Below are 23371 nucleotides of genomic sequence, written 5' to 3'. Positions count from 1 at the left end.
TTACTATGTTACCCAGGCTGGTCTCGAACTCCTGGCCTTAAAAGATCTTCCTGTCTTGGCTTCCCACAGTGCTGGGATTACAGAGATTTTCTTGGCTTCCCAAAGTGCTGGGATTACAGAGATTACAGCTGTGAGCCACTGTGCCTAGCCAGCTTTTCTTTTCTTCTTTTTTTTTAAAATCTTGTTTTTCACTGGGGGTTAAAATACCATCTGGATTTGATTTGTGTTTACTTACTCCTTGGGTTGTGTCTTTTTTTTTTTTTTTTTTGAGGTGGAGTTTTGCTTTGTTGCCCAGGCTGGATGAATTGCAGTGGCATGATCTCATCTTGCTGCAACCTCCGCCTCCCAGGTTTAAGCGAATCTCCTGCCTCAGCCTCCTGAGTATCTGGGATTACAGGCGCACACCACCATGCGCAGCTAATTTTTGTATTTTTAGTAGAGACGGGGTTTCACCGTATTGGTCAGGCTGATCTTGAATTCCTGACCTCGTGATCTGCCTGCCTCAGCCTCCAAAAGTGCTGTGATTACAGGCGTGAGCCTCCGCGCCCAGCCAGTTGTGTCTTTTAAAGACTTTATTGTCCTGTTATATTTTTTCTTTGTGACATTTCTGTTCATATCCTTTGTTTATTTTTCTATTGGGTGGTTCTTTTCCAGGATCAGCAGGAATGCTTTGCATATTAGCAGTAATGGCTGTAGATGGATGTGTTGTAAATACTTGTTTAAAGTCTACTAAGTCTGTCTTGTAACTTGGTTTATGTTTCATTTATAGCACAGAAGTTGAAATTCGTATGTATTCCTCTAATAATCTTTAAAAACCTTAGTTTTCTCGCCAGGCTCAGTGGCTCTTGCCTCTAATCCCAGCACTTTGGGAGGGCAAGGCAGGCGGGTCACCTGAGGTCAGGAGTTTGAGACCAGCCTGGCCAACATGGTGACACCCCATCTCTACTAAAAATACGAAAATTAGCTGGTCATGGTGGCGTGCGCTTCTAATCCCAGTTACACAGGAGGCTGAGGTAGGAGAATCGCTTGAACCTGGGAGGCAGAGGTTGCAGTGAGCCGAGATTGTGCCGTTGGACTCCAGCCTGGGTGACAAGAGCAAAACTCCATCTTAAAAAAAAAATCATAGTTTTCTGAAGAAGGAAATTTGAAACAATGTATTTTAGGATGGTTTGGATGTGCCCTAACTAAAGCTTGGGAAGCAGTGATGGGCGCAAGCCCTTGGCTGACAAAACACAATTTAGACGCCTGCTGCATGGTCGCCTGGCTTGTGGGAAGGACTTGAGCAGGGTCTGGGGCTCTCTTCGTCTGTGAGTCTGCTTTCTGAGTGTTGCTCGTTCCTCCGGACTCTTGGAGGAGCTCACGGTGGTTTGAATGAACACCAGGGTGTTCTTGGGGCCGCTCATTCAGTGTGTGTCTACTGAGGTCTCCTCTGAGCCAGGCCTGTTGCTTGTGCAGCAGCACCCTGGGGGCCAAGGAGCAGCCTCTGGGCGGTGTGCTGGCTCCAGACGAATGCACTTGTTTCCCCCAAATCTGCCTCGGTCGTGTGGTGGTCCCTGTCACACGTACTCATACTGAGGAAGCGTCTCTGGTCAGACACAGTGCTAGGTGCCTGGACATGACAGATACTTTGACGTGGAAAATTCTGTTTTTTCCTTTGTAGGTAATTGGGGCCCCCATCTTGTTGTTGTGAGAAGTTGTAACATACTCAAGTGGGAGCTTGAATTGAAACGTTGGTGTCCTGGGCTCAAAATCCTCTCATATATTGGCAGCCACAGAGAACTCAAAGCAAAGAGACAGGTATTTTTTTTTTAAACATAAAGCTAAACAGAAAGCCATCTTAATTTTTATAAAAGACACATTAAAAAATGTGAAGACATGCTTACTAATGTGATTATTAAAAATCACTCATTCATGAGTTAACAAAACTTTATGTTGTTCCCCTTGAAAGCATAGACAATACCGCCTCGGCCTGGCCGTTCCCTGCGAGAAGGGCCACACACTCGCAGGCCCAGGTGTGCACAGAGCTCAGTGTCATTGCCCAGAAAGTGGGACAGTTTCCCCTGGAAATGGTCTTCTCTGGGGCAGTGTGGCACTTTTCCCTGGAGGCCCTGCTGACTTCCACAGGCACAGAGGAGAAGCTGGGTGCCACCAGATCTGAATTTAAAACCCATAGAAACATTTGCACAACATGCCTAATAGATAACGTTTCTGGAACAAATTTTAACTTACTAAAAATTTTTCTCTGCCCTATAGTTTCTAGTACTAGGTCACTAAAGGTAGATTCATCACAGTTTTCCATTGAGTACAACATTTTGGACCATTAGATGACATTGTGTTGAGTAGTGTTCACTGAAAAAGTGAGCTTTCAGTAGTATTTTCTTTTTTACTATTTTAGTCTGTTTTTGGTGTTAATACAAAATATCACAGACTGGGTAATTTCTAAGTATAGACATTTGTTTCTCACAGCTCTGGAGGCTGTGAAGTCCACGATCCAGATGCCAGCAGATTTAGTGTCTGGTGAGGGCCTGGTTTCCGCTTCCCTGATAGGGCCTTGCTGCTGCATGTTTTGGAGGGCACATGGTGGAAGGGATGGAAGGGCAAAAGGCTCCAAGCTGGTTCCCTCCAGCCCTTTCATACGGCACAAGTTCATCCTTGAGAGCGGGGAAGTGTCCACTTCTTAATACTACCACCATGGGCGTTAGATTTCAACATGAATTTTGGAGGGAACATATTCAAGCCGTAGTACTGTGTCTGGCTTTTAGTTTGTTTTGAGAAAGCGTATAATGCAGTCAGTTGCAATACAGATGTTGACATCTCTTATTTTTCTGAGCACACTTCCCCTTGTTTTGATTAGATACTAGAAGAGCTCGCCCTGCTTCAGGATCCTCTGCTATAATCTCAGTATTTTCCAAATGGTAATTGTCAGCGCCTGCAGAATAGCTTCTTAATTTGTCAACGAAACTGCTTTAGACCCCTAGAGGAAGAGATAAAAACATAAACGCAGCCATTTTCTGTGCGGTAATAGCGAGTTATTTAAAAAAGCGAGTAGAATTATAGGTGGGAACGGAGTCACTGGGTGGAGAGCTTCGGGAAGCGTGTGTCCTCAAGGTGGTTTTGGAAGACAGTGGAGCGCAAAGGCACTGAGCCATCCTCTCTGTGCTGCAGGAGTGGGCCGAACCCAACAGCTTCCACGTCTGCATCACGTCCTACACGCAGTTCTTCCGGGGCTTCAGCGCCTTCACACGAGTGCGCTGGAAGTGTCTGGTCATTGATGAGATGCAGCGTGTGAAAGGCATGACCGAGAGGCACTGGGAAGCAGTTTTCACCCTGCAGAGGTCTGTGTGTTACATGCTTGTCATTGAGTGTTCTTTGCTGTTGATGTAAAAGGTTCTCTTGAAGAAATCTGCGTAATTGCAGACACAAAAAATGGCCTTTGAGCTAGAGAATTGCTTTTCATCTTCATCCCAGCATGTGGGCCAGAAAGCCCCAGAGCTGGGTCAATGCAGCCCCCCTTTTCAGTCATGCGCACGTTGACATTCACAGCGTCAAATAACTGTCCCTTTTCTCACACATTGTCAGAGAAGACGCTGCTGCATCCAGCCCCGTGGCTGTAGAATTCCAGTGTTGTCTCTTGTCCTGTTTGCAGCCAGCAGCGCCTGCTTCTGATCGACTCGCCGCTGCACAATACCTTCCTGGAGCTCTGGACCATGGTGCACTTCCTGGTCCCAGGGATCTCCAGACCCTACCTGAGCTCCCCTCTGAGGGCCCCCAGTGAAGAGAGCCAGGATTACTACCATAAGGTGGTCATAAGGTTACACAGGGTAGGTTGGGCTCTGCCATTTCAGCTCAGTGATTAAACGTGTATGCCTCATTGTAAACGTGTTACAGCAGCATTTTTGGAAAGAAAACAGTAAACAGTTTTTTATTTTCAGGTGACACAGCCATTTATTTTGAGGAGAACCAAGAGAGATGTGGAAAAGCAACTGACAAAGAAATATGAGCATGTTTTGAAGTGTCGCCTTTCTAACCGACAAAAAGCCTTATACGAGGACGTTATCCTGCAACCTGGGTGAGTGTGGACTCTGGGCATGTGCCCCCTTTGCTGTCCCTGCCTGTGAGGGACAGAGGCCCTTTCTGTGGCGTCAGCAGAAAGCTCCTTTCTGTAAGGATTGGGTGTCTGGAGCTGGAGGCCGAGGTGCCCTCTTGGGGGCAGCAGACTCTGCAGCCTCAGGTGTCTCCAGCTGTTTCAGGCTCATGCTGGCCCTGCTGTGCTTCCTGTCTCAGAAGCCGCGCTCCTGTGTAGCTGCCCACGTGTAGGGTGGTGTCCTGGTGCTGCTCTCTGTGTTGTCCAGAGAATTCTGTGAATGTTAGTTTCCATTCATCTGGGAGAGACAATGATTGAGCAGCTCGCCTTCCCACAGCCAGCCTGGAGGCCCCAGAACTTGGGTCGGCTGTGGCCCACAGGAGGTGGCACGCTGCTGTCTGCAGCGCAGTGAGTGGGGTGTTGCTTGGGGTGGAATGCGCCATGCAACGCACACCATGTGATGGCTGACTGCTGTGCCTCTGGCAGGGACACGCTGGTGCCAGAAGCTGTGCCCCTCGAGTTGACACAGTGTGGGGCCCCCCTTGATCCTCTGAGGTCGTCAGATGTGCATGGTTTTGGTCTGTCTGGCTTCCCAGTTTTCTGAGTTTAGATGAAAGAAACACAAAAAACCCTGGAAATCAAGTTTTGGAGGATTTGAAATTTATCTGTGCTTAGTCATCACAACTCAGTCTCTGCTGGGGGTGTGGCTGTGAGGCAGCGCTGCAGGTCCCCACCCCATGCCACCCCGTACCACCTCAGTGCCCTCACAGGCCTCAGTCTCTGCTGGGGGTGTGGCTGTGAGGCAGCGCTGCAGGGTCCCCACCCCGTGCCACCTCAGTGCCCTCACAGGGCTGGGGGTGTGGCTGTGAGGCAGCGCTGCAGGGTCCCCACCCCGTGCCACCCCATGCCACCTCAGTGCCCTCACAGGCCTCAGTCTCTGCTGGGGATGTGGCTGTGAGGCAGTGCTGCAGGGTCCCCCACCCCGTGCCACCTCAGTGCCCTCACAGGCACAGTCAGACACACTGGGTCAACGACCCCACTCCTCCACCAGCCATGTGCTCATGTGCTCTCCTCCTTGTGGGGAGACGACATGGGGACCCTGGTGAGGTGCTGTGGCGGGAGCAGATGCCAGGCGATGGTGTGAGTGCACTCCGTGGCCATGGGCACAGCAGACTGTGGTTTGCGGAGACCAGGGGTGAGGCCGTGTTAGCCACACACACCCCCCCCCCCCACCCCTTGTCCTGGGTCTCCCTCTCTGTGCCTCATCCTCTGCTCTGCAGCCCAAGGGCATGCACTCAGGGACTTGCCAGGGTTCTGTGCATGTGTACGTGGCGCCTGGGCACCCTCGAGACGAGGGTGACTGTGAATGAAGCTTAAACCTGGTGAGTGAAGATTTCAGGAGGGAAGGTAAGTGTGCATGATGACTGTGGAATTTCTCAGTCCTTCACAAATGACACAGTACAACCGTCCTTTCTCCAAGAGGCGGGGCAGCGGAGCAGCACCTCACTCCACGCCATTAGTGGTGAGACTCTCCAGGCATTGTAGAAACTTTGTATGCGTGGACAGAAAACGCTTTGCCACGTTGCTGAAGCTCTGGTGTCAGATTTTTCAGTAGAATACTGAAATCAGCCTATGTCAGCTTTGGTAACACACTAGTTGTCGTGTGAGTGGGGAGGACTCACAGCGTATGCAGGGTTTGGGCGCCAGCATGTCAGGGAAGTCACGTTGACCATGCCCTGTGTACAGGGACCGTCTCAGGGAGTCTGACCCATTGCCCTTCTGGGGTTGTGCCCACGCAACATGGTTGTTTGCCTTCAGGGTTGCAGTGTCGTCTGAGGTGTGAGAGGCTGGTGGCCCTGGGACCTGTAGCGGGAAAGCATGTCTTCTGCTGGTCTCAGGCTGGCTGTGTGGCATCTGCTCCTTGGGCGGAATGGCAGGAGGGCACTCGGACTTCTCATGCACGTTTTCCTCTTTCTTTCTGAGCCTGTGAAATCAAGCTGTAGTGCATTAGGTGTGCGCACGCCTCGCCCCCCTAGAGCACCTGGTAATCAAGTGTTTGGGGCGCTGTCCGGTGCTTGACGGGATCCTCGGGTGATCCAGGAGCGTCCTGTCCTGGTCAGCTCCTCCCTCTTGCAGGGACCGTGCCATACCCGCTGCTGTGAGGGCGGCACCCGTGTTTTTGTACCGTGAGCTCCAGAGCTGCCAGACCAGACTCCCTACCTGCCCAGACCACCCTGCACTTGTGCTGGCCTCTCCTGGTTTGTGTTAGCCAGGGCGAGTTGCCTTTCTGTTATAAGCCCCCCCATGTGGGCTTTAAGTCCCATCCCTTCTCTGAAATCATCTTATCTTCTCAGCCGTTTTTTTTGAAGCATGTGCTGTGCCCCGGCCCTTGTGCATGTAAGTCCTTCCCTGGTCTCTTTTTCCTTCCCACCGCTGCTCTCCAGAGCCAGGCTCGCAGGAGCTCTCCCGATGCTTGTCTCCATTTTTTGGTCTCCACTCATTGCTCAGCCCCCATGCAATGTGCTTCTCATGCGCCAACGCCTAGCTGTGTGGGGACTCAGGACTCCAGGCATCGGCTCCCCCGTGGAGCCCTCCTGCTTGGGTTTTTGTTTTTGTTTTTGTTTTGTTTTGTTTTAAATTTTTCTTGAGATGGAGTCTCACTCTTGTTACCTAGGCTGAAGTTCAGTGGCACGATCTGAGCTCACTGCAACCTCTGCCTCCCAGGTTCAAGTGATTCTCCTGCCTCAGCCTCTCGAGTTGCTGGGATTACAGGCATGCGCCACCACACCTGGCTAATTTTTTTTTGCATTTTTAGTAGAGACGGGGTTTTACTATGTTGGCCATGCTGGTCTCGAACCCCTGACCTCTAGTGATCCGCCCACCTCGGCCTCCCAAAGCGCTGGGATTGCAGGCGAGCCACCATGCTGGCCCTTGTTGGGTTCTGTGGTGCGTGCTGCTGTCACCTTGGCCTCCCAAAGTGCTGGGATTGCAGGCGTGAGCCTCCGTGCCGGCCCTGGTTGGGTTCTGTGCTGCTGTCATGGTGGTTTCTGTCACCTGCGCTTGAGCTGACCCTTGAGCTCCTCACATCCAGCATGGCAGAACTGAGCTCGTGTTTTCCCAAGCCTGGCTCCCTCCCTGGTGTTCCTGTTTTAGGGTGTGCACCACCATCAACCCAGTTGTTTGGCTTGGACATTTGCCATTGCTCTCTCCTCCCTTCTCTTCCCATGAGTCTGCCATCTCCTTCCTGAATCTCTCTCCAGACAAGTTACCTATCGTCACTGTCACCCCAGTTTCCTCCCTCAGGCCACCTGGTGCTTTGTGCTCACGCCAGTTGGCTCCTCCCTACCACGTTCCCATTTCCTGCCCAGCCCTGGTCCCAGTGTGTGTTGTAGGTCCTTCTGTCTGCCCCCTTCACTGAGTGGTAAGACACACAGGACATGGACCTGGGCCCTCGTCTACCCCTGCGCACTGCCTGCAGGGCCAGTGCAGGACCAGGCGTCAGAGCTGCCAAGCTGGTGTGTGAGGGGCTTTGCTCTGCTGCGCTCACCCTGCCCCTCACTTTGCTTTTCCCCCTCGGTTGCCCCCACGTCTCTTGGAGAGCACTCGCTGTGATTGTGAATGACGGATGAACTGGAGTGGCTGTCTCTGGTCAGCTCTGGTGGGGTGGTGTCACTCCAAACGGGGATGGCAAGCGAGTGCAGAAGGCCCTGCCTGGGACGTGGACTTGAATGGCCACTCTGTCTGACTCAGTACACGGACCTAGAAAAATCTGCTTCTGCCCACCTTTCTGGAGTTGAGACAGTTGATCGTGAGGGTGGGAATATGTCCATGTGCCATTTGGATTGAATGCTTCATGCTTCTTCCTCCACGGGCAGCACTCAGGAGGCCTTGAAGAGCGGGCACTTTGTCAATGTCCTGAGCATCCTTGTGCGGCTGCAGCGCATCTGCAATCACCCTGGGCTCGTCGAACCCCGGCACCCAGGCTCTTCCTACGTGGCGGGGCCGCTGGAATATCCGTCTGCATCTCTAATCCTGAAGGCACTGGAGAGAGATTTCTGGAGGGTAAGTGGAGGGTCCAGAAAGCGGAATCACTGTTGGGTGTCTTTTCCAGGCACGTTATAGATAAAACCATTCTTGGAAATGGGTTCTCAACCAGCTCTTCTTCTGCAATTGCAATTGCAGCTCTGTGATACATGGCACTGTCTAGCAGCACTGATGGCTTTGCCACCCCTTGCCGGAGTGTTCCACCTCCGGAAGTTTACCCGAGGGAGACAGGCCCACAGAGTGGAAAGATGCAGAGGGCAGGCTTTCTTGGCGTTGTGTGGACTGTGGACTGTGAGAAGTAGCTGAGCATACACGGTGCATCTGTAGAACTTCACCAAGGGCATGACAGCACCTGTGTATTGGCGTGGAGGAGGGTCTGCTTGCCAAGCGGCCGTTAGAGGGGGCGCGTCTGGATGCCCACGTTAGGGCCCTGCCATAGAAATCAGTTTTGATTCTTAGGTGCTTTTTATGCCACTTCATGCAGCAAGACTTTTTCTTTTTCTTTCTAGGAAACAGATCTTTCTATGTTTGATCTCATCAGCTTAGAAAATAAAATCACTCGTCACGAGGCAGAATTGCTGTCTAAGAAAAAGATACCACGGAAACTCATGGAGGAAATCTCCATTTCAGCAGCCCCAGCAGCCCGACCAGCAGCAGCAAAGCTGAAGGCCAGCAGGTGCGTGCGACCCAGAGGCAGCAGGGAGGGTCGGCTCCCAGGGTCCCCGCAGCTGACCCAGGTCTATGCGTGGTGAAAGAAAGGCTGCTAATGTAGTTGGGTTATCTGCTGCTCTTGGGACCTTGCTGATGTCCTTGGCTGTGGTACATGTGGCTGTGCAGATGCCTTTTAGGCTGTGTGGTGCAGTCCAACTACTTGCCTCCCTGAACAGCAACCTCCTTGATCGTCTTCGTGGCAGTTTTAGGGTAGGGTGGGTATCAGGGCTGCATTTAACCTGGTGCCTCCTGTGGTGGAGGCTGGTGTGGCCAGACCACACGTGTCGTGAGTGTGGCAGGCAGAGGGCTCCACCCCCACCGTGATGTCATTGTCTTACAAGTGACGTGTGAATGATTCTGAAGTGATGCTTTTGCCGGTGTCGTGAGGCTGGGAGGGACAGACACGTTAGATGATTAAAACAAGATATAAGGCCGGGCGCGGTGGCTCAAGCCTGTAATCCCAGCACTTTGGGAGGCCGAGACAGGCGGATCACGAGGTCAGGAGATAGAGACCATCCTGGCTAACATGGTGAAACCCCGTCTCTACTAAAAAATACAAAAACTAGCCGGGCGACGTGGCGGGCGCCTGTAGTCCCAGCTACTTGGGAGGCTGAGGCAGGAGAATGGCATGAACCCGGGAGGCGGAGCTTGCAGTGAGCTGAGATCCGGCCACTGCACTCCAGCCTGGGCGACAGAGCGAGACTCCGTCTCAAAAAAAAAAAAAAAAAAAAACAAGATATAAATGACTCATAGTCTAAATCTAGCAATTGGAAATATCCAAAATCCTATGCTTGGGTTAAAAAGGAAAGGAAAGGAAAGAGGCATTTGGAGATGAAGGGGCCAGTTCTGCAGACAGGTCTTTCTTGTTGGCACTTCTGTACTTGGCTTCACTGGGACTTTCAGTGGATCATCTTCCCCTCGTCAGTACCAGAGGTTTCTGCTTAGCTTGAGGAGCCATGACCCAGCAGGCTGCTCCTCAGGGAGCCTGCGGCCCTCAGTTAAATGAACAGCACCCATTCTAGTGGGTGCTAGTCTGTCTTTTTAAAATGGCTTTTTACAAAAAAGTTTATAAAAGTTTTTAATAGAGACAGGGGTCTCACTCTGTTGCCAGGCTGGTCTTGAACTCTTGGGCTCAAGGAATCCTCCTGCCTCAGTCCCCCAAAGTGCTAGAATTACAGGTGTGAGACCACACGCCTGGCCTAAAAATGACTTTTGATGGCCATCTCTGCTTGTTACATTGTATAGGAGTTTTGAAAATGGCCAGTATAGTTCCCAGCTTAAAGTGGGCACCGTGGCTCACGCCTGTAATCCCAATGCTTTTGGAAGCCAAGGTGGCAGGATCGCTTGAGCCCAGGAGTTGGAGACCAGCCTGGGCAACATAGTGAGACCCTGTCTCTCCAAAAAAAATCATACAATCCAGGCGTGGTGGTGCACACCCGTATTCCTAGCTACTTAGAGACTGAGGCAAGAGGATTGCTTGAAGCCAGGAGTTTGAGGCAACAGTGAACCATCACTTGTACGGCCACTTGATCAGACTTTTGTCAAGTTGATGTTTCTCCTCACTCCGCTTAGCCCTTGTGCTATAATAGATGCATTGTTTTCTAATCTACATTGATACGGTCGTGAAAGTTAAAACAGCTTTCATCCTTGTATTCCCAGATATCTGGGCGGATGTAACATACCACTTTGGTGTACTTAAGTCTTGTTAGCCACTGCTACCGGGCTCGGGGGGAGCTTACCTAGGACAGTACTTAGGCATCTTTCCCTTCCCTCTGTAAACTGCACTCTGGGTGGTGGCCCCTAAGCTGGCTTCCTGTGGGCAGCGGTGAACCCTGGCTCCTTGAGGTGGCCTGTTCTCTCTGTGGTCTGATGCTCTGTGTCTTCTTGCCTGGACCAACGGGCATCTAGGTTGTTTCAGCCTGTGCAGTACGGCCAGAAGCCCGAGGGTCGCACCGTGGCTTTCCCCAGCGCTCACCCGCCCCGGACGGCAGCCCCCACCACGGCCTCTGCTGCTCCACAGGGCCCGCTTCGAGGACGGCCGCCCATCGCCACATTCTCTGCCAATCCGGAGGCAAAAGGTAGACGTCACGTAGTTGTCTGCTCTCCGCCTTACGGAGGTTTTTGTGGGACAAGTTCATGGCACTTTCTTCTTGCACCTCTGGATGCGGTAATCGTCCCTGAGTGGGAATAGGCACCACCTGCTGGCTCTCTGAAGGTGCCTTGTTGAGTTCTTGATGAGTTTTAGACTTTTTGATGGCTGGTAATGGGTGTTTTCCCTATTGAAGAAATTTCACTCCTAGGTTAATAAGTGTTGATCTGATACTGACAGCCACTGGGCAGGCTGTTTCTGTTGACAAGAGGCGCATGCGTGCAGTCGTCTAGGAGACTCCTGAGAACGTCTGCTCATACTGTATTTTGTGCTGTCACTTGAACTTGATTATTCTTTTGAGGAAGGATAGAGTAGCAAAGGTCATCAAAATAGTTAAAAGTAGTAGTTCACCACGTGGCCAAAGGGGCCCTCCACACCGTGTCCATCGGGTTTTCTGAGCTAAAAATAAATGCGGAGACCTGCACTGTTGCCAGCGTTCTCTATAGAAATACGAGTGGAAGCTCTGTTGATGTTTTTTTTGTGTGTTTAGGAAATAGTTTCTAATTGATACTAATGTTTGGTTGGGCTGACTTCTAACAGTTTCTGTTTACTCTGAGAAATGTACCGCGTAGAGTACTGTAGCTCAAAGTGAAGATAATTAGCAACATGTAAAATTACGTTTCTCTCACTCTGTAAACTATATGGCCCCTCCTTTTTTTTTTTCCTTAAGAGGGGGCTTCTCATTTGAGAGACAGTGTGAAATGTTTATTTTATTTCTTTAAAACTCGGTTTAAAATATTGTATTTTATTAAGAACCTCTAACAGCTTTGCACAAACAAACCTTATCGATTGCAGCAGCAGCAGCCCCGTTTCAGACCTCTCAGGCTTCCGCCAGTGCTCCACGACACCAGCCCGCCTCGGCCTCCAGCACAGCCGCTAGCCCGGCCCATCCTGCGAAACTGCGGGCCCAGACCACAGCACAGGCCTCCACCCCAGGCCAGCCCCCGCCCCAGCCCCAGGCCCCCTCGCACGCGGCCGGGCAGAGCGCGCTGCCTCAGAGGCTGGTGCTCACCTCGCAGGCCCAGGCCCGCTTGCCTAGTAAGTGGCCTCACCTTTCCAGGTTTCTGCCATCTCTCTACCCCAGAGGAGTTGTGTTAAGAACACGGGGATGTAGGAGGAGCCTTGCTGTCCACTCCTGTGTCTTTACCCAGCCCCATGCCCAGCGCTGCCTCTCACCAGTGCAGCCACCTCTGGCATGAGTCTAGCAGGGAGCGCCTCTGCGGAGGCCGCGTCCGGCCTTCTCCTGTCTGTGCTCTCTCTCCTGACTCCGCCATCCAGCTCTGCTTTCCTGCTGCGCTCGCTCACTGCTTTGGTGCTGTTGTCGGCACTTCCCAGTGTTAGCCCTGGCCTTGTTCCACCAGCCACACAGGTGCACTCTGGGGGAGCAGATGCTCCTAGAGTGACAGCGACTGCTTTTGTTAAGGTCGCTTCCTTGCCAGTCATGTGAACGAGCTTTAGGTTCCTAAAAAACATTAGCTCTTTTTAATCTCTCGCCTGTTACCAAACTTAAACTTGGGATGAATAATTGCTCAATCAAGATAACTTGTAACAATTTAATGACTTAAAAAACACAGTTATTAGTTTTTCAAATACAGAACATTTTGCAGTGTTCAGTGGGATTAGTATGTTTTCAGACCTTACATGTACCCTATTCATTCTGTGGTGGAAATTATCCTGACTTAAAGTATTATGTTGTTTCTCCAGTGCCACCTCAACTGCTTCTTTCATTGGTGTAGCCAGATCGTGTGGAGGCTTTCCTGGAAGGATGGAGATGGGAGAGGGAGTGATGCAGAGAGACACTGAGTTCAAACTAATTGTCTTTCCTTACAAGTCTCTCTCTCTCCCATTGCCCAAAAATAAAGAGGAATTGTCCTAGTTAATTGCCCTAAGGGAGAAAGCAGTTGCATATGTTACATCTTTATCAAACTAGACACTGTCTTGCGTGGGATGAAAGTCATGGTGGTGGTTGCCAGAGGAGCTGTTCTGTGGGAGATCTGTAAAGTGAGCAAAACTGCTTTTCCTGTGGGTCGATTCTCACCTGTGTATGGAGCAAGGAGGATTGTTGGGACATTGACACTTCTGTGCACAAATCTCTGTCTTCTGTTTCCATTTTCCCCTCCTTGTTCACAGTTACTCTGTGGGCAAGATACCTCTAGACGTTTTTCTAGTCTCTTACTAACGGTTCTTTTTGTCATATCACTAATAATTCTGGCATGGATTTTCTTGGGAAGAACATTTAGACTCAAGTATCCCCCATTGGGAAATAAATCTTTAAACCTGTTGTTCAGTTGTAGCCGGAAGGTAATACCTTTTTGAGTTGGGGGCATATGACCACGTCTGAGTTATGTTTTTTCAAAAAAAGTGTTTTAAGCAACGCTAAGTTTTACTTTTTTTTTTTAAAACAGTAAATGTTATAGATTGACTTTTACCGTCTAATTCAAATTAGTATGAAGTTTTATATCTTAAAGATTTTTTATGTGCGTGATTTATTTATGTATTTAGAGGCATTACTAGATCTTATAGATGCTGTAGCTCACACCTGTAGTCCCAGCTACCCGGGAGGCTGAGGTGGGAAGATCGCTTGAACCCAGGAGTTTGAGGCTGCAGTGAGCTATAATCCTGCTACCACACTCCAGCTTAGTTGATAGCCAGACCCTGTCTCTCACAAAATAGATAAAAATACATTCCTAGATTTTGGAGAGTTATGGGTGTAATTGAAGCTAATTATTTTTTATATTTGTGAAGATACAGTCTCTCTTTGTGAGCTAAATTGGACAGGTACTTTCCACATTTATAAAGTTCTCTAAAGTTTAGGTTCATGTGTGAGTTTCCAAGTGTATTACAAATAAATTTCTGCCTTTTTTTTAAATTTTTTTTTTTTGAGGTGGAGTTTCACTCTTGTTGCCCAGGCTGGAGTGCAGTGGCCCAATCTCAGCTCACTGCAACCTCTGCCTACCGGGTTCAAGCGATTCTTCTGCCTCAGCCTCCTGAGTAGCTGGGATTACAGGCATGCACCACCACGCCTGGCTAATTTTGTATTTCTAGTAGAGATGGGTTTTCAGTCACCCTGTTTCCAGGCTGGTCTCGAACTCCTGCCCTCATGTGATCCACCCACCTCAGCCTCCCAAAGTGCTGGGATTACAGTCATGAGCCACTTCATGCAGCTGATTTCTGCTGTTTTTGATGTTTGCTGCTTTTTTATTGTTTGGGTAGAAAAGTAAAATGTTCCTTAATAGCTTCCTTAATATTATCAGTATCTGATATCTAAAATTCCTACCAATTATGGTTAAGTGAAGTTAGCCATTAAAATCTGACATTTTGTTTTCTCTTTTTAATGAAAATAATTATTTTTAAAAAGTGGTAGAAAACACTACCTGATAAACATTTCTGTGGTGCTTCAGTTTATGGTAAATGGTCATTATATGCAAGAAATGATTGTCAGTATGACACACCCAACTTTTTTCCAAAATGATCTGAATTCACCTTTTCATCTCCGTTTCAACAGGTGGCGAGGTAGTGAAAATAGCTCAGCTGGCATCCATCGCAGGACCACAGAGCCGCGTGGCTCAGCCGGAGACGCCGGTGACACTGCAGTTCCAGGGCAGCAAGTTCACCCTGTCGCACAGCCAGCTCCGGCAGCTCACGGCGGGCCAGCCGCTGCAGCTGCAAGGTAAGGATAAGAAAGAGAGAGCACCGACGCCGAAATTGACAAAAGCGCCTCACCATGAGCTCTGCTGCCCGCAGGCCTGCTTCGTGCATTTACGCTTCAGGCTTTTCCCCGTGTCCAATGATGCGTCTCATGGTCCACGGAGGACCGGCCCAGCGAGACGCCATTCATCAGCCACTGGGCTGCCTGCGCTTGACGCGTGTCAGACAAACAACAGGCATGTTTGTTCCTAGCATCTGCCCTTTGAAGAGAGTTTCGTATTTTGTAGATCAAAGTAGAAGTATTTGGCCAGGCGTGGTGGTGCTCTCCTGTGGTCCAGGCTACTCGGGAGGCTGAGGTGGGAAGATCACCTGAGCCCCAGAGGTTGAAACTGCAGTGAGCTGAGATCGTGCCACTGCACTCCAGCCTGATCACAGAGTGAGGCCCCCATCTGTAAATAATAGATAAGTAACAGAAATAGTTGCTGCTTTCTAATACAGGTGTGAGACAAAATTTCCCCAAAACACCACAGGATTAGTAATTTTATGTATGAGAAATCATTTTCTTCTATCAACAGACTTAATTTTAACTCCCAGACCCAAAGCCCAGATCTTTGGTGAAGAGCAGTGTGTTTATATCATAACTGCTCTTTAAAAAAAGTGAGGGAGAGGAATTGAGTGGTGCCTTGTCCTGGTGGTGGGATCGTTAGCTCACTCTGTTTTAGTTTAGGGTTCAGGGAACACCCACAGCAGCCCCGGCAGCTGCCTTCCCCCTCCTTCCTCGACAGCAGCCTTTGGGGCTGCCTCCCTCCCACCCCCACACAGCAGCCCCGGCGGCCCCTTCCCCACCTTCCCTGACTGCAGCCTCAGCGACCGGCCCTCCCCAGTGCTCTCCTCATGATCGCTGCCTGTGGTATTTGTCAGGGTGGAGCGTTTTGTCATTAGTGGGGTGAGCCCACTGACCACCTTGGAGAGAGACACACATCTCCGCAGAGCAAGGCCTGCCACAGAGAAACGATTCAGTTTGGTTTACTTCCTTTTTTTTTTTTTTTAAACATTTTTTTGGCCCACAGAGGCAGGGCCAATTGGTAACATCTCTGATGGCCGCCAGTTTTCATCAAGTATGACATGGTAAGCTATCTCCAGAGTAAAAGAAGTCAGAAAGATGTAGTCATACAAGATCCAAAGCGGCAGCCTCCTTAAAAAGCAGCAGAAAAGCCACAGGCATCTGGGCTGAAAACAGGGTTTTGTTCCGTTTCTTCATTCCCTTGACTGCTGTCAGAAGTGATTGCGGTGATCTGGGAGTGAGGACGTCCAGCTCAGCACCTCGAACAGCACAGCAGGTCCTCAGCGGCTGTATGTCACACACCTTCCGTAAGGGACAGAGGGTAGATGGCCTTTTCTTGACATTGAGCAAGAGACCTTGTTTCTTAGTGTGTCGCCATCCACTGTTGGTGATGGGTTGCCACTTTTCTCACAGTGACTGAACTTTGCATTGATTTGTTTGTTTAGATTTGATTTTCAGTGTGTCGACTGATTTTGTACTGTTTGGGAGTGCCTGGAGTGTGTGACTGTGATGTACACGTGCCTGTTATTGACGCCTAGCGGACCTATGATTGCAGGCAGCGTCCTCCAGATCGTGTCCGCCCCCGGGCAACCCTACCTTCGAGCCCCTGGCCCCGTGGTGATGCAGACCGTGTCTCAGGCGGGCGCTGTGCACGGCGCCCTGGGAAGCAAGCCCCTGGCCGGCGGTCCCAGCCCTGCACCCTTGACCCCACAAGGTAGGGTGCTCTGAGCAGGAGGGAGACTTGGCTTGGAAGCTTCCTTCTCTTCCATCTGAGGCGAGTGGAAGGCATTCATGTGTCTTTGACTGTATCTCAGAACAGCACAGTCCAGTGTGCAGCCATCTCTGATTTCTATAGATGTGTCATAGTGTCAGCCTGATTTATTTTCTTTTTCTTGTGCTTTCAAAGGTATTGGTTGGATATAACCAGCCTCCACTGTCCTTAGAGTTTTGTTTTGTTTGTGTTCTCACAAGAAATTTGGAATCATGAGAAATCTTGCTTGTTTGTATATCGCCAGCACATTCAGTGTGCTCAGTCTCCCCTGGGAGTGGGACCGTGCAGCCACCCACGCAGGGCCTGGTTCTTTGTCCAGCCCGAGCTGCCACTCCTCATCCTGTCTCGCCACCTGCTTCACCTCTGAGTCCTCACTCTGCCCCTGGGTCTCCCTGGACATGCTCTGTCGTGATGTGGTGTGTCCTCTGGAACCCAAAGACCCGTGGAGGCAGCTGGGAGCCTAGAGGGGTGAGCCTCTCTCCTTGGGATGGAGCCCTTGTCCTGGTGGCCGAGTGGTGTCCGTTCAGTTCCAGCCCCACCTCTGCATAGTGGACAGTGATGTTGGGTGGGCCACTGCCAACCTGTTAGGCTCTGTTAGGCATCAGAGGAGGCTGCGAGCCTGGAGTGGGGAGGGGCCATGGCTTGTTCTCCAGTCCTGTTAGCGTCACCCAGCAGCAGTCCTGCATGCCAGCGTGGTCAGTAGTTCCACTCGCCAGGTTTTGCCCCTACCCCCAGAACCAGGCATCTTGGGGATTCCAGAACCAGCTGCTGCACCCTTCTTTGTGGGCTGATGAGTCACTGTCCTGTGGAAGCCCTCCTCAGCTTCAGAGACCCCAGTACCAACTGGAGTCCTGGACCCTGAGGGTCTGAGCCCAGACACCCCTACCCCCAAGTGCTGAGTTCTGACAACCTTAGCCTCTCTCTCCTTGTTTTCCCCTAAGGTGACTCTTAACCCCTGGACCCCTTTTCAGCACTCAGACACCTCTTTGACCACATCTTTATAGGAAAGTCTGCCGCACTAAGTGGCATGGCTTCTGCCTTCTTCGTTGGCCCTGGCTGGTAGCTGGTGTCACGTCAGGAGCAGCTCCAGGGAACAGATATGAAACGGGCACTGGCTTGCTCTGTTGCAGTCGTGAGGACTAGGTGGACGTCCTGCCAGGGCTGGGCTGCTCATGGCAGGCAGAGGCCTCACAGTCATCAGGCTGTCACCTGGGCTAGGAGGTGGCCACATGCTGATGGCGATGGGGCACCCAGGGCCTTGGATGTATGCTGGGATGCTTCTGGGTGGCTCTGGAGTGCTTCCCAAAGGAAAGAGATAAACTCCTGGCTCCATTCAGCTCCAGTCATGGCCTGGGAGCCAACGTGCTTCCGTGGCAGATCTAAAGCATTTAAGTTTGAGCTATGCACATTCCAGGCATGTGCTGGTGGAGGATGAGGCATTGGGTACATGCTGTTGCAGAATGACTTTCTGCGGAGTGTGCTGGTGGAGGGCGAGGTTCCATGGAGCATGCTGGTGGCAGATGAAATCCTGCGAACTTGGCGTTCCTTTTCACCTCTTCCTTTATACATTTGTAGTTGGCGTTCCGGGCCGTGTGGCGGTGAATGCCTTGGCTGTGGGAGAACCTGGAACGGCCTCAAAACCAGCTTCTCCCATTGGAGGGCCAACCCAGGTAAGCACCTGAGCTTGAGACCCTGGTGCATGTGGACAAGTGGCTTTAAGAGCTGCTTGTTGTGTTTGGTTGTGATAGTTAAAGGCTCCTGTGAATCCTCAAGTTATGTTGCTGAATTCTTATTTTAAAACACAAATTTCCTAATACAAGAAATGAAACTGTATTTTTTATGTCCTTCTGCAAGTCTTCCTGGGCATTGGAATTACTCACTTGTGTCTTGAGAAATACTTTCCATCTTGGCAAAGAAGAGAATGCTTGTGCTCTCTGCTTCTTTTCCATTTCTATTTCCTGTAGCTCTCAGCTTCATTTCATTCTCTATTTCCTGTAACACAAGACCTTGGATATTGAAGTGGATCCCATACGTGGGAAATTCCAGGGGGTTTGGTGAAGATGGTAACTTGTCGTTCTGTTTCTCAAGTAACTGTTTTTCATCACTTTTTGATAAAGGAGGAGAAGACCAGACTCTTGAAAGAGCGCCTGGATCAGATTTATTTGGTCAACGAGCGGCGCTGTTCTCAAGCTCCAGTCTATGGCAGAGACTTGCTAAGGATTTGTGCCCTGCCTGGCCACGGAAGGGTACAGTGGCGTGGGTCCCTGGATGGCCGTCGTGAGGAGGCCGGGCCAGCACACAGTTACACTCCATCCTCAGAAAGTCCAAGTGAGCTGATGTTGGCGCTTTGTCACTGTCGAGAGTCTCTGCAGGATGTTACTGACAGGTACTGCAGACCTCGCGGCCTTTTCCGTGCTCTCTGGCTGCGTTGCGCCCCAGCAAGGCCGCTTCTTGTCTCGTGGATGTTCATCTTATTCCCATCGGCTTCTCCCCACGCTGTCCCTTAGCAGTCTGTTTTGAAGTTACACTTTGAGGTCTTCAGCTTTGGGATTAGATGGTTTTATTATCTGGGTCTCAGTGCCAGGCACGGCTTCTGAAGGAAGGTGGCAGCCCTGGGGCAGAGCCACAGCACTGAGCTCACACTGTGCCTGGGGACAAATGACTGTGTTGCTAAGGACTTTCTCCATTTGATTCTTTCAAAACAATGACTGCATTAAAAGATCCTCATGAGTGAGTGAACGTTACATGATGAGAAACACGTGCCGGAGTTGAGCTCAGAACATGCGTTAATGGAGAGCAAATCCGAGCTCTGGTGGGCACGGTGGGCACCTGGCCGCTCTCACTGAGCTTGGTTTCAGTAGAGCACGTCACCCTGTTTGCAGTTCCACTCCCTGCTTGGACCCGGTCTCCAGGCTCTGCTTCAGACATGTTTTCTTCCCTTCTTTGCAGCTGTTGTATTTCTCATAGTTGTATCCTGTCTACAAAGGGAAACCTGGCTTCTTCCTGTGCCTTGGCTCAGCTCAGTTTTCAGGATCTACTTATTTCAGTGCTTTCAGATCAGGAAACAGAATTAATGGAAAAAAAGAAAACTGGGAGTGCTTTTCCAAGGCCGAACAAGCCACCTCTGGCTTCTCCTGGTCTGGGAGTGGCTAAGTCAGTGACCTTGTGCTCCTGGAGTTTTTCTTTCGAGTACTGGTTTGTCTTTGTGTACTCCTCCCTCATTGAACATTTGACCATTCATTCAGTTTGTATACAGTTGGGAGTGAGTCATAGCTGATGTCCATAGCAAGGGCCTTCTGGTGCAGGTGACCTCCACAGGTTGCAAGATGGGCCTCAGGTTGGCTGTGTGATCTTTGCTATATTGTCATTGTCCTAAAGATTCCTTCACCCTGAGTCTGGCCCCCGTCCTGGTGGGACAGTCTATAGCAGTTCTCGGATCCACGAGACAGTACGCCTTTGTCCCCAACTTTCCAGCTGAAGAAACACTGGAAAGAGAATGGCTCATCTCTGAACTAGTGCCTGCGGCCTGGGGAATCCACCTCCATTGATCGATCAGCCCTGGACTGTCTGAATTAGTCCCTAAGGTGGTGGTGGTTGGCCAGGACTGGTTAGGATCTGCCTCGCTGGGCCCCTGCCCGTGTGCCAACCAACAGCCATGTCCCCATGTGACTGGGTTGAGCCCTGCTGTTTCCTGGGACTTGGACTGCCGGAGGTCTCTGCCTCATCTTTTGGGAGCCCCCTTGCTGGGTGAAGGTGTGTGGCTCCTGGTGGTGATAAAACATGCTTTCTGCTCCTCAGGGTTGCCTTTGTGATTCCTCCGGTGGTGGCAGCACCCCCGTCCCTACGGGTGCCGCGGCCGCCACCCCTGTACAGCCACAGAATGAGGATCTTCAGGGAGGGCCTGAGAGAGCACGCTGCACCTTACTTCCAGCAGCTGCGGCAGACGACGGCTCCGCGCCTGCTGCAGTTCCCTGAGCTGAGGCTGGTGCAGTTCGATTCAGGTATGGGGCAGTTGGTGGTGTGGCCTGTGTGTGAGCTGGGCTGGCCCTGGATGATGAGACACTCTTGATTTGATTCGTTTCCCAGGAAAGTTGGAAGCTTTAGCTATCTTGCTTCAGAAGTTGAAATCTGAAGGACGTCGGGTGCTGATTTTATCACAGATGATTCTGATGTTGGACATTTTAGAGATGTTCTTGAACTTCCATTACCTCACCTATGTAAGAATCGATGAAAATGCCAGCAGTGCGCAACGGCAGGTGAGAAGGACATTGCTTACCTTGTCCCTGATGGGTCAGTCACCAGTGTTTAAGGCCTGAGTGCTGTGTAAATTCAGTGGTCTCATGGCCCTTCTAAGTGAAAGGGGAAGGACTTAATGAGCCTTTGAACTTCCTTAAGTCTCAATCCATCCTTTGATATTTTTTATTGAAAGCCATGTTGTTAGGTAAATGCAGTCTTGATGTCTCAGAATAAACACTGGTGACCTGCAGTCATCATTAAGACAATACTGGTGTACTTCAAGAGGTAACTACGGGGTAAAAATATGAAAACAGTTCCAACCAATTTAGAATTAAAGAAAATACAAGTTAAGATAATATGCCCGTTGTTTACTTACTAGATTTGCCAAGGCTGTTTTGATTCATCAGGCACAGTGAGTCAGACACTCTCATAGCCTGCTGTGGAGGCGTAAACTAGTATAGTTCTAGAAGGCAGCCTGGCAGTGTGGATTTGAACCTTAGTGGTGATGTATTTAGAACCCTTTACTTACATAACAACAAACACACCACGTGAGATCTGTCTGCAGAGTCGTCGTTGAAACGCTGATGGTAATCCACAGCTGGGAACAAAGTCAGTGTTCAGCAGAAGAGTGAGTGCATAAGGGGTTGTCCCTGGGCCCTGTGCCCCGGCAGCTTCATGAGCAGAAACCGTGCCCGGCATTCCATGTGGTGCGCTGGGCCCTTGTCAGCAGCATTTCAGAGCCAGCTTTAGTAGCATGGCCCATTGTCCCCCAAATGCTGCCCTGTAAGCCACGCGACCTGCTTTATCTCACACACATGCTCATGCACACGCTGAAGAGGCCTAGAACAAATAGAGCAAAAGGTGATGTAACAGGTTTTCTTGGTAATAGTGTGACAAATTACAGGCAGAATGCTTCGAAGGAAGAGCGTTGTTCAGTGGTTAGGTTTTGTTTCCGGCACAGAAATAATTACGGAAGAGAAGTATTCAAGTCATCTCCTTTCATGGTCCTCAGTGAGGTTAGAGGAATGTCCTTCATGGTTTGTTTTTCCTGCTTCCTCAGCCTTACTCCAGGGGCTTTTTGTTGCCTGTGAAGTGCCCTGGCATTGCCTGAGGATAGATGAGACAGCACATATCCCTCCCCAGTAGGACGCTGTTTTCTTCTGGGGCCTACAAGTTGAGCTGACAGTAAATGCAAGGTGGAATCTAACTTTTTCTTGTCACTCATGGCTGGTGTTATTTAAACCATGGGTATGAGGGTGTTGGAGATGGGTGAGTGTAAGATGATGGTGGCTGCACGGAAGAGCCATAATATAGTGCGGGGACCTTGGTGTTGCTTTAACGTGAGCCTTGTGTTGAATGGAATACAAACCAAGCCGTTTTGCTATGCGATAATTTTTTTTTCTTTTTTTCTTTTTTTTATTTGAGACAGAGTCTCGCTCTGTCGCCCAGGCTGGAGTGCAGTGGCGCGATCTCGGCTCACTGCAAGCTTTGCCTCGCCTCCTGGGTTCACCCCATTCTCCTGCCTCAGCCTCCCAAGTAGCTGGGAGTACAGGCGTCCGCCACCACACCCGGCTAATTTTTTGTATTTTTAGTAGAGACGGGGTTTCACCGTGTTAACCAGGATAGTGTCTATCTCCTGACCTTGTGATCCGCCCGCCTTGGCCTCCCAAAGTGCTGGGATTACAGGCGTGAGCCAGCACACCTGGCCTGCTATGGGATAATTTCTAATTGGTAAATGGTGAACTGTGTCAAAGGTTTCTCAACATTTTCCAAGAATACTAACTCTAGTGTTTCATCTTAGGAACTGATGAGGAGTTTCAACAGAGACAGGCGGATTTTTTGTGCCATTCTCTCCACTCACAGCCGCACCACAGGTGTAAACCTTGTAGAGGCAGACACCGTCGTGTTTTATGACAATGACCTGAATCCAGTGATGGATGCCAAAGCTCAGGAGTGGTGCGATAGGATCGGGAGATGCAAAGACATCCACATATACAGGTGAGGGCCTGCGGGGACGGCCGTGTGGAAATGGCGTCAGTGAGAAGCTTTGCAGGAGGTATTGGTGCAAGAAGCACTAATGCAGAAACAAAAGGAAAAACTAAAGACGATACATGATATCTAATTTTAAACTAGGTTTCGTTTTCCTTCAGACAAATTTATGTTTCTGCTGTTTTATCTATTCCTTTTATTTATACTCCACATTTGCTTGAAATTGTAAGTTATGATGCTGCTCACACAAATCATCTTGCCGTCCTCAGTTTTTACATGTGGTACCTCTTCCAGAGTACCTCAGTCTTAAAAGTACGATTTAGATTTTGGATTGTTTTACTTATTATGAGCTAAAAGTTATCTGTTAGTAAAATGGCTATTGAAAGAATGGTCAACACCTGTGAAAAGAAGAAAAAGAGAATTAAAATAGATTTTTTTTTTGAGACGGAGTCTTACTCTGTCGCTCAGGCGGTAGTGCAGTGGCACGATCTTGGCTCACCGCGACCTCCGCCTCCCAGGTACAAGCGATTCTTCTGCCTCAGCCTCCTGAATAGCTGGGACTACAGGCATGCGCCACTACGACTGGCTAATTTTTGTATTTTTAGTAGATACGAGGTTTCACCATATTGGCCAGGCTGGTCTCGAACTCCTGACCTCGTGATCCGCCTGCCTCGG

At 50.1% G+C, this 23371-nt stretch overlaps 1 protein-coding gene across 1 annotated transcript in view; it reads left to right on the top strand.

Moving 5' to 3' along the window:
* LOC105525454 (E1A-binding protein p400) overlaps positions 1-23371 on the top strand; it is a 117650-nt gene that overhangs the window by 48746 nt on the left and 45533 nt on the right. The window contains exons 15-29 of the mRNA XM_011961086.1: positions 1661-1797; positions 3166-3335; positions 3647-3821; positions 3933-4069; positions 7960-8146; positions 8638-8804; positions 10748-10917; positions 11784-12026; positions 14494-14658; positions 16256-16414; positions 18047-18141; positions 18589-18857; positions 20270-20472; positions 20558-20727; positions 22509-22705. Of these exons, the coding sequence (XP_011816476.1) occupies positions 1661-1797; positions 3166-3335; positions 3647-3821; positions 3933-4069; positions 7960-8146; positions 8638-8804; positions 10748-10917; positions 11784-12026; positions 14494-14658; positions 16256-16414; positions 18047-18141; positions 18589-18857; positions 20270-20472; positions 20558-20727; positions 22509-22705 (2644 nt within the window). The remainder of the gene's footprint in view (positions 1-1660; positions 1798-3165; positions 3336-3646; positions 3822-3932; positions 4070-7959; positions 8147-8637; positions 8805-10747; positions 10918-11783; positions 12027-14493; positions 14659-16255; positions 16415-18046; positions 18142-18588; positions 18858-20269; positions 20473-20557; positions 20728-22508; positions 22706-23371) is intronic.

The sequence above is a fragment of the Colobus angolensis genome, unplaced genomic scaffold (assembly GCF_000951035.1).
Source record: "Colobus angolensis palliatus isolate OR3802 unplaced genomic scaffold, Cang.pa_1.0 Scaffold115, whole genome shotgun sequence".
Lineage (NCBI taxonomy): Eukaryota > Metazoa > Chordata > Mammalia > Primates > Cercopithecidae > Colobus > Colobus angolensis.
Note: the sequence above shows the minus strand (reverse complement) of the source record. Positions and strands in the feature narration are given on the sequence as shown.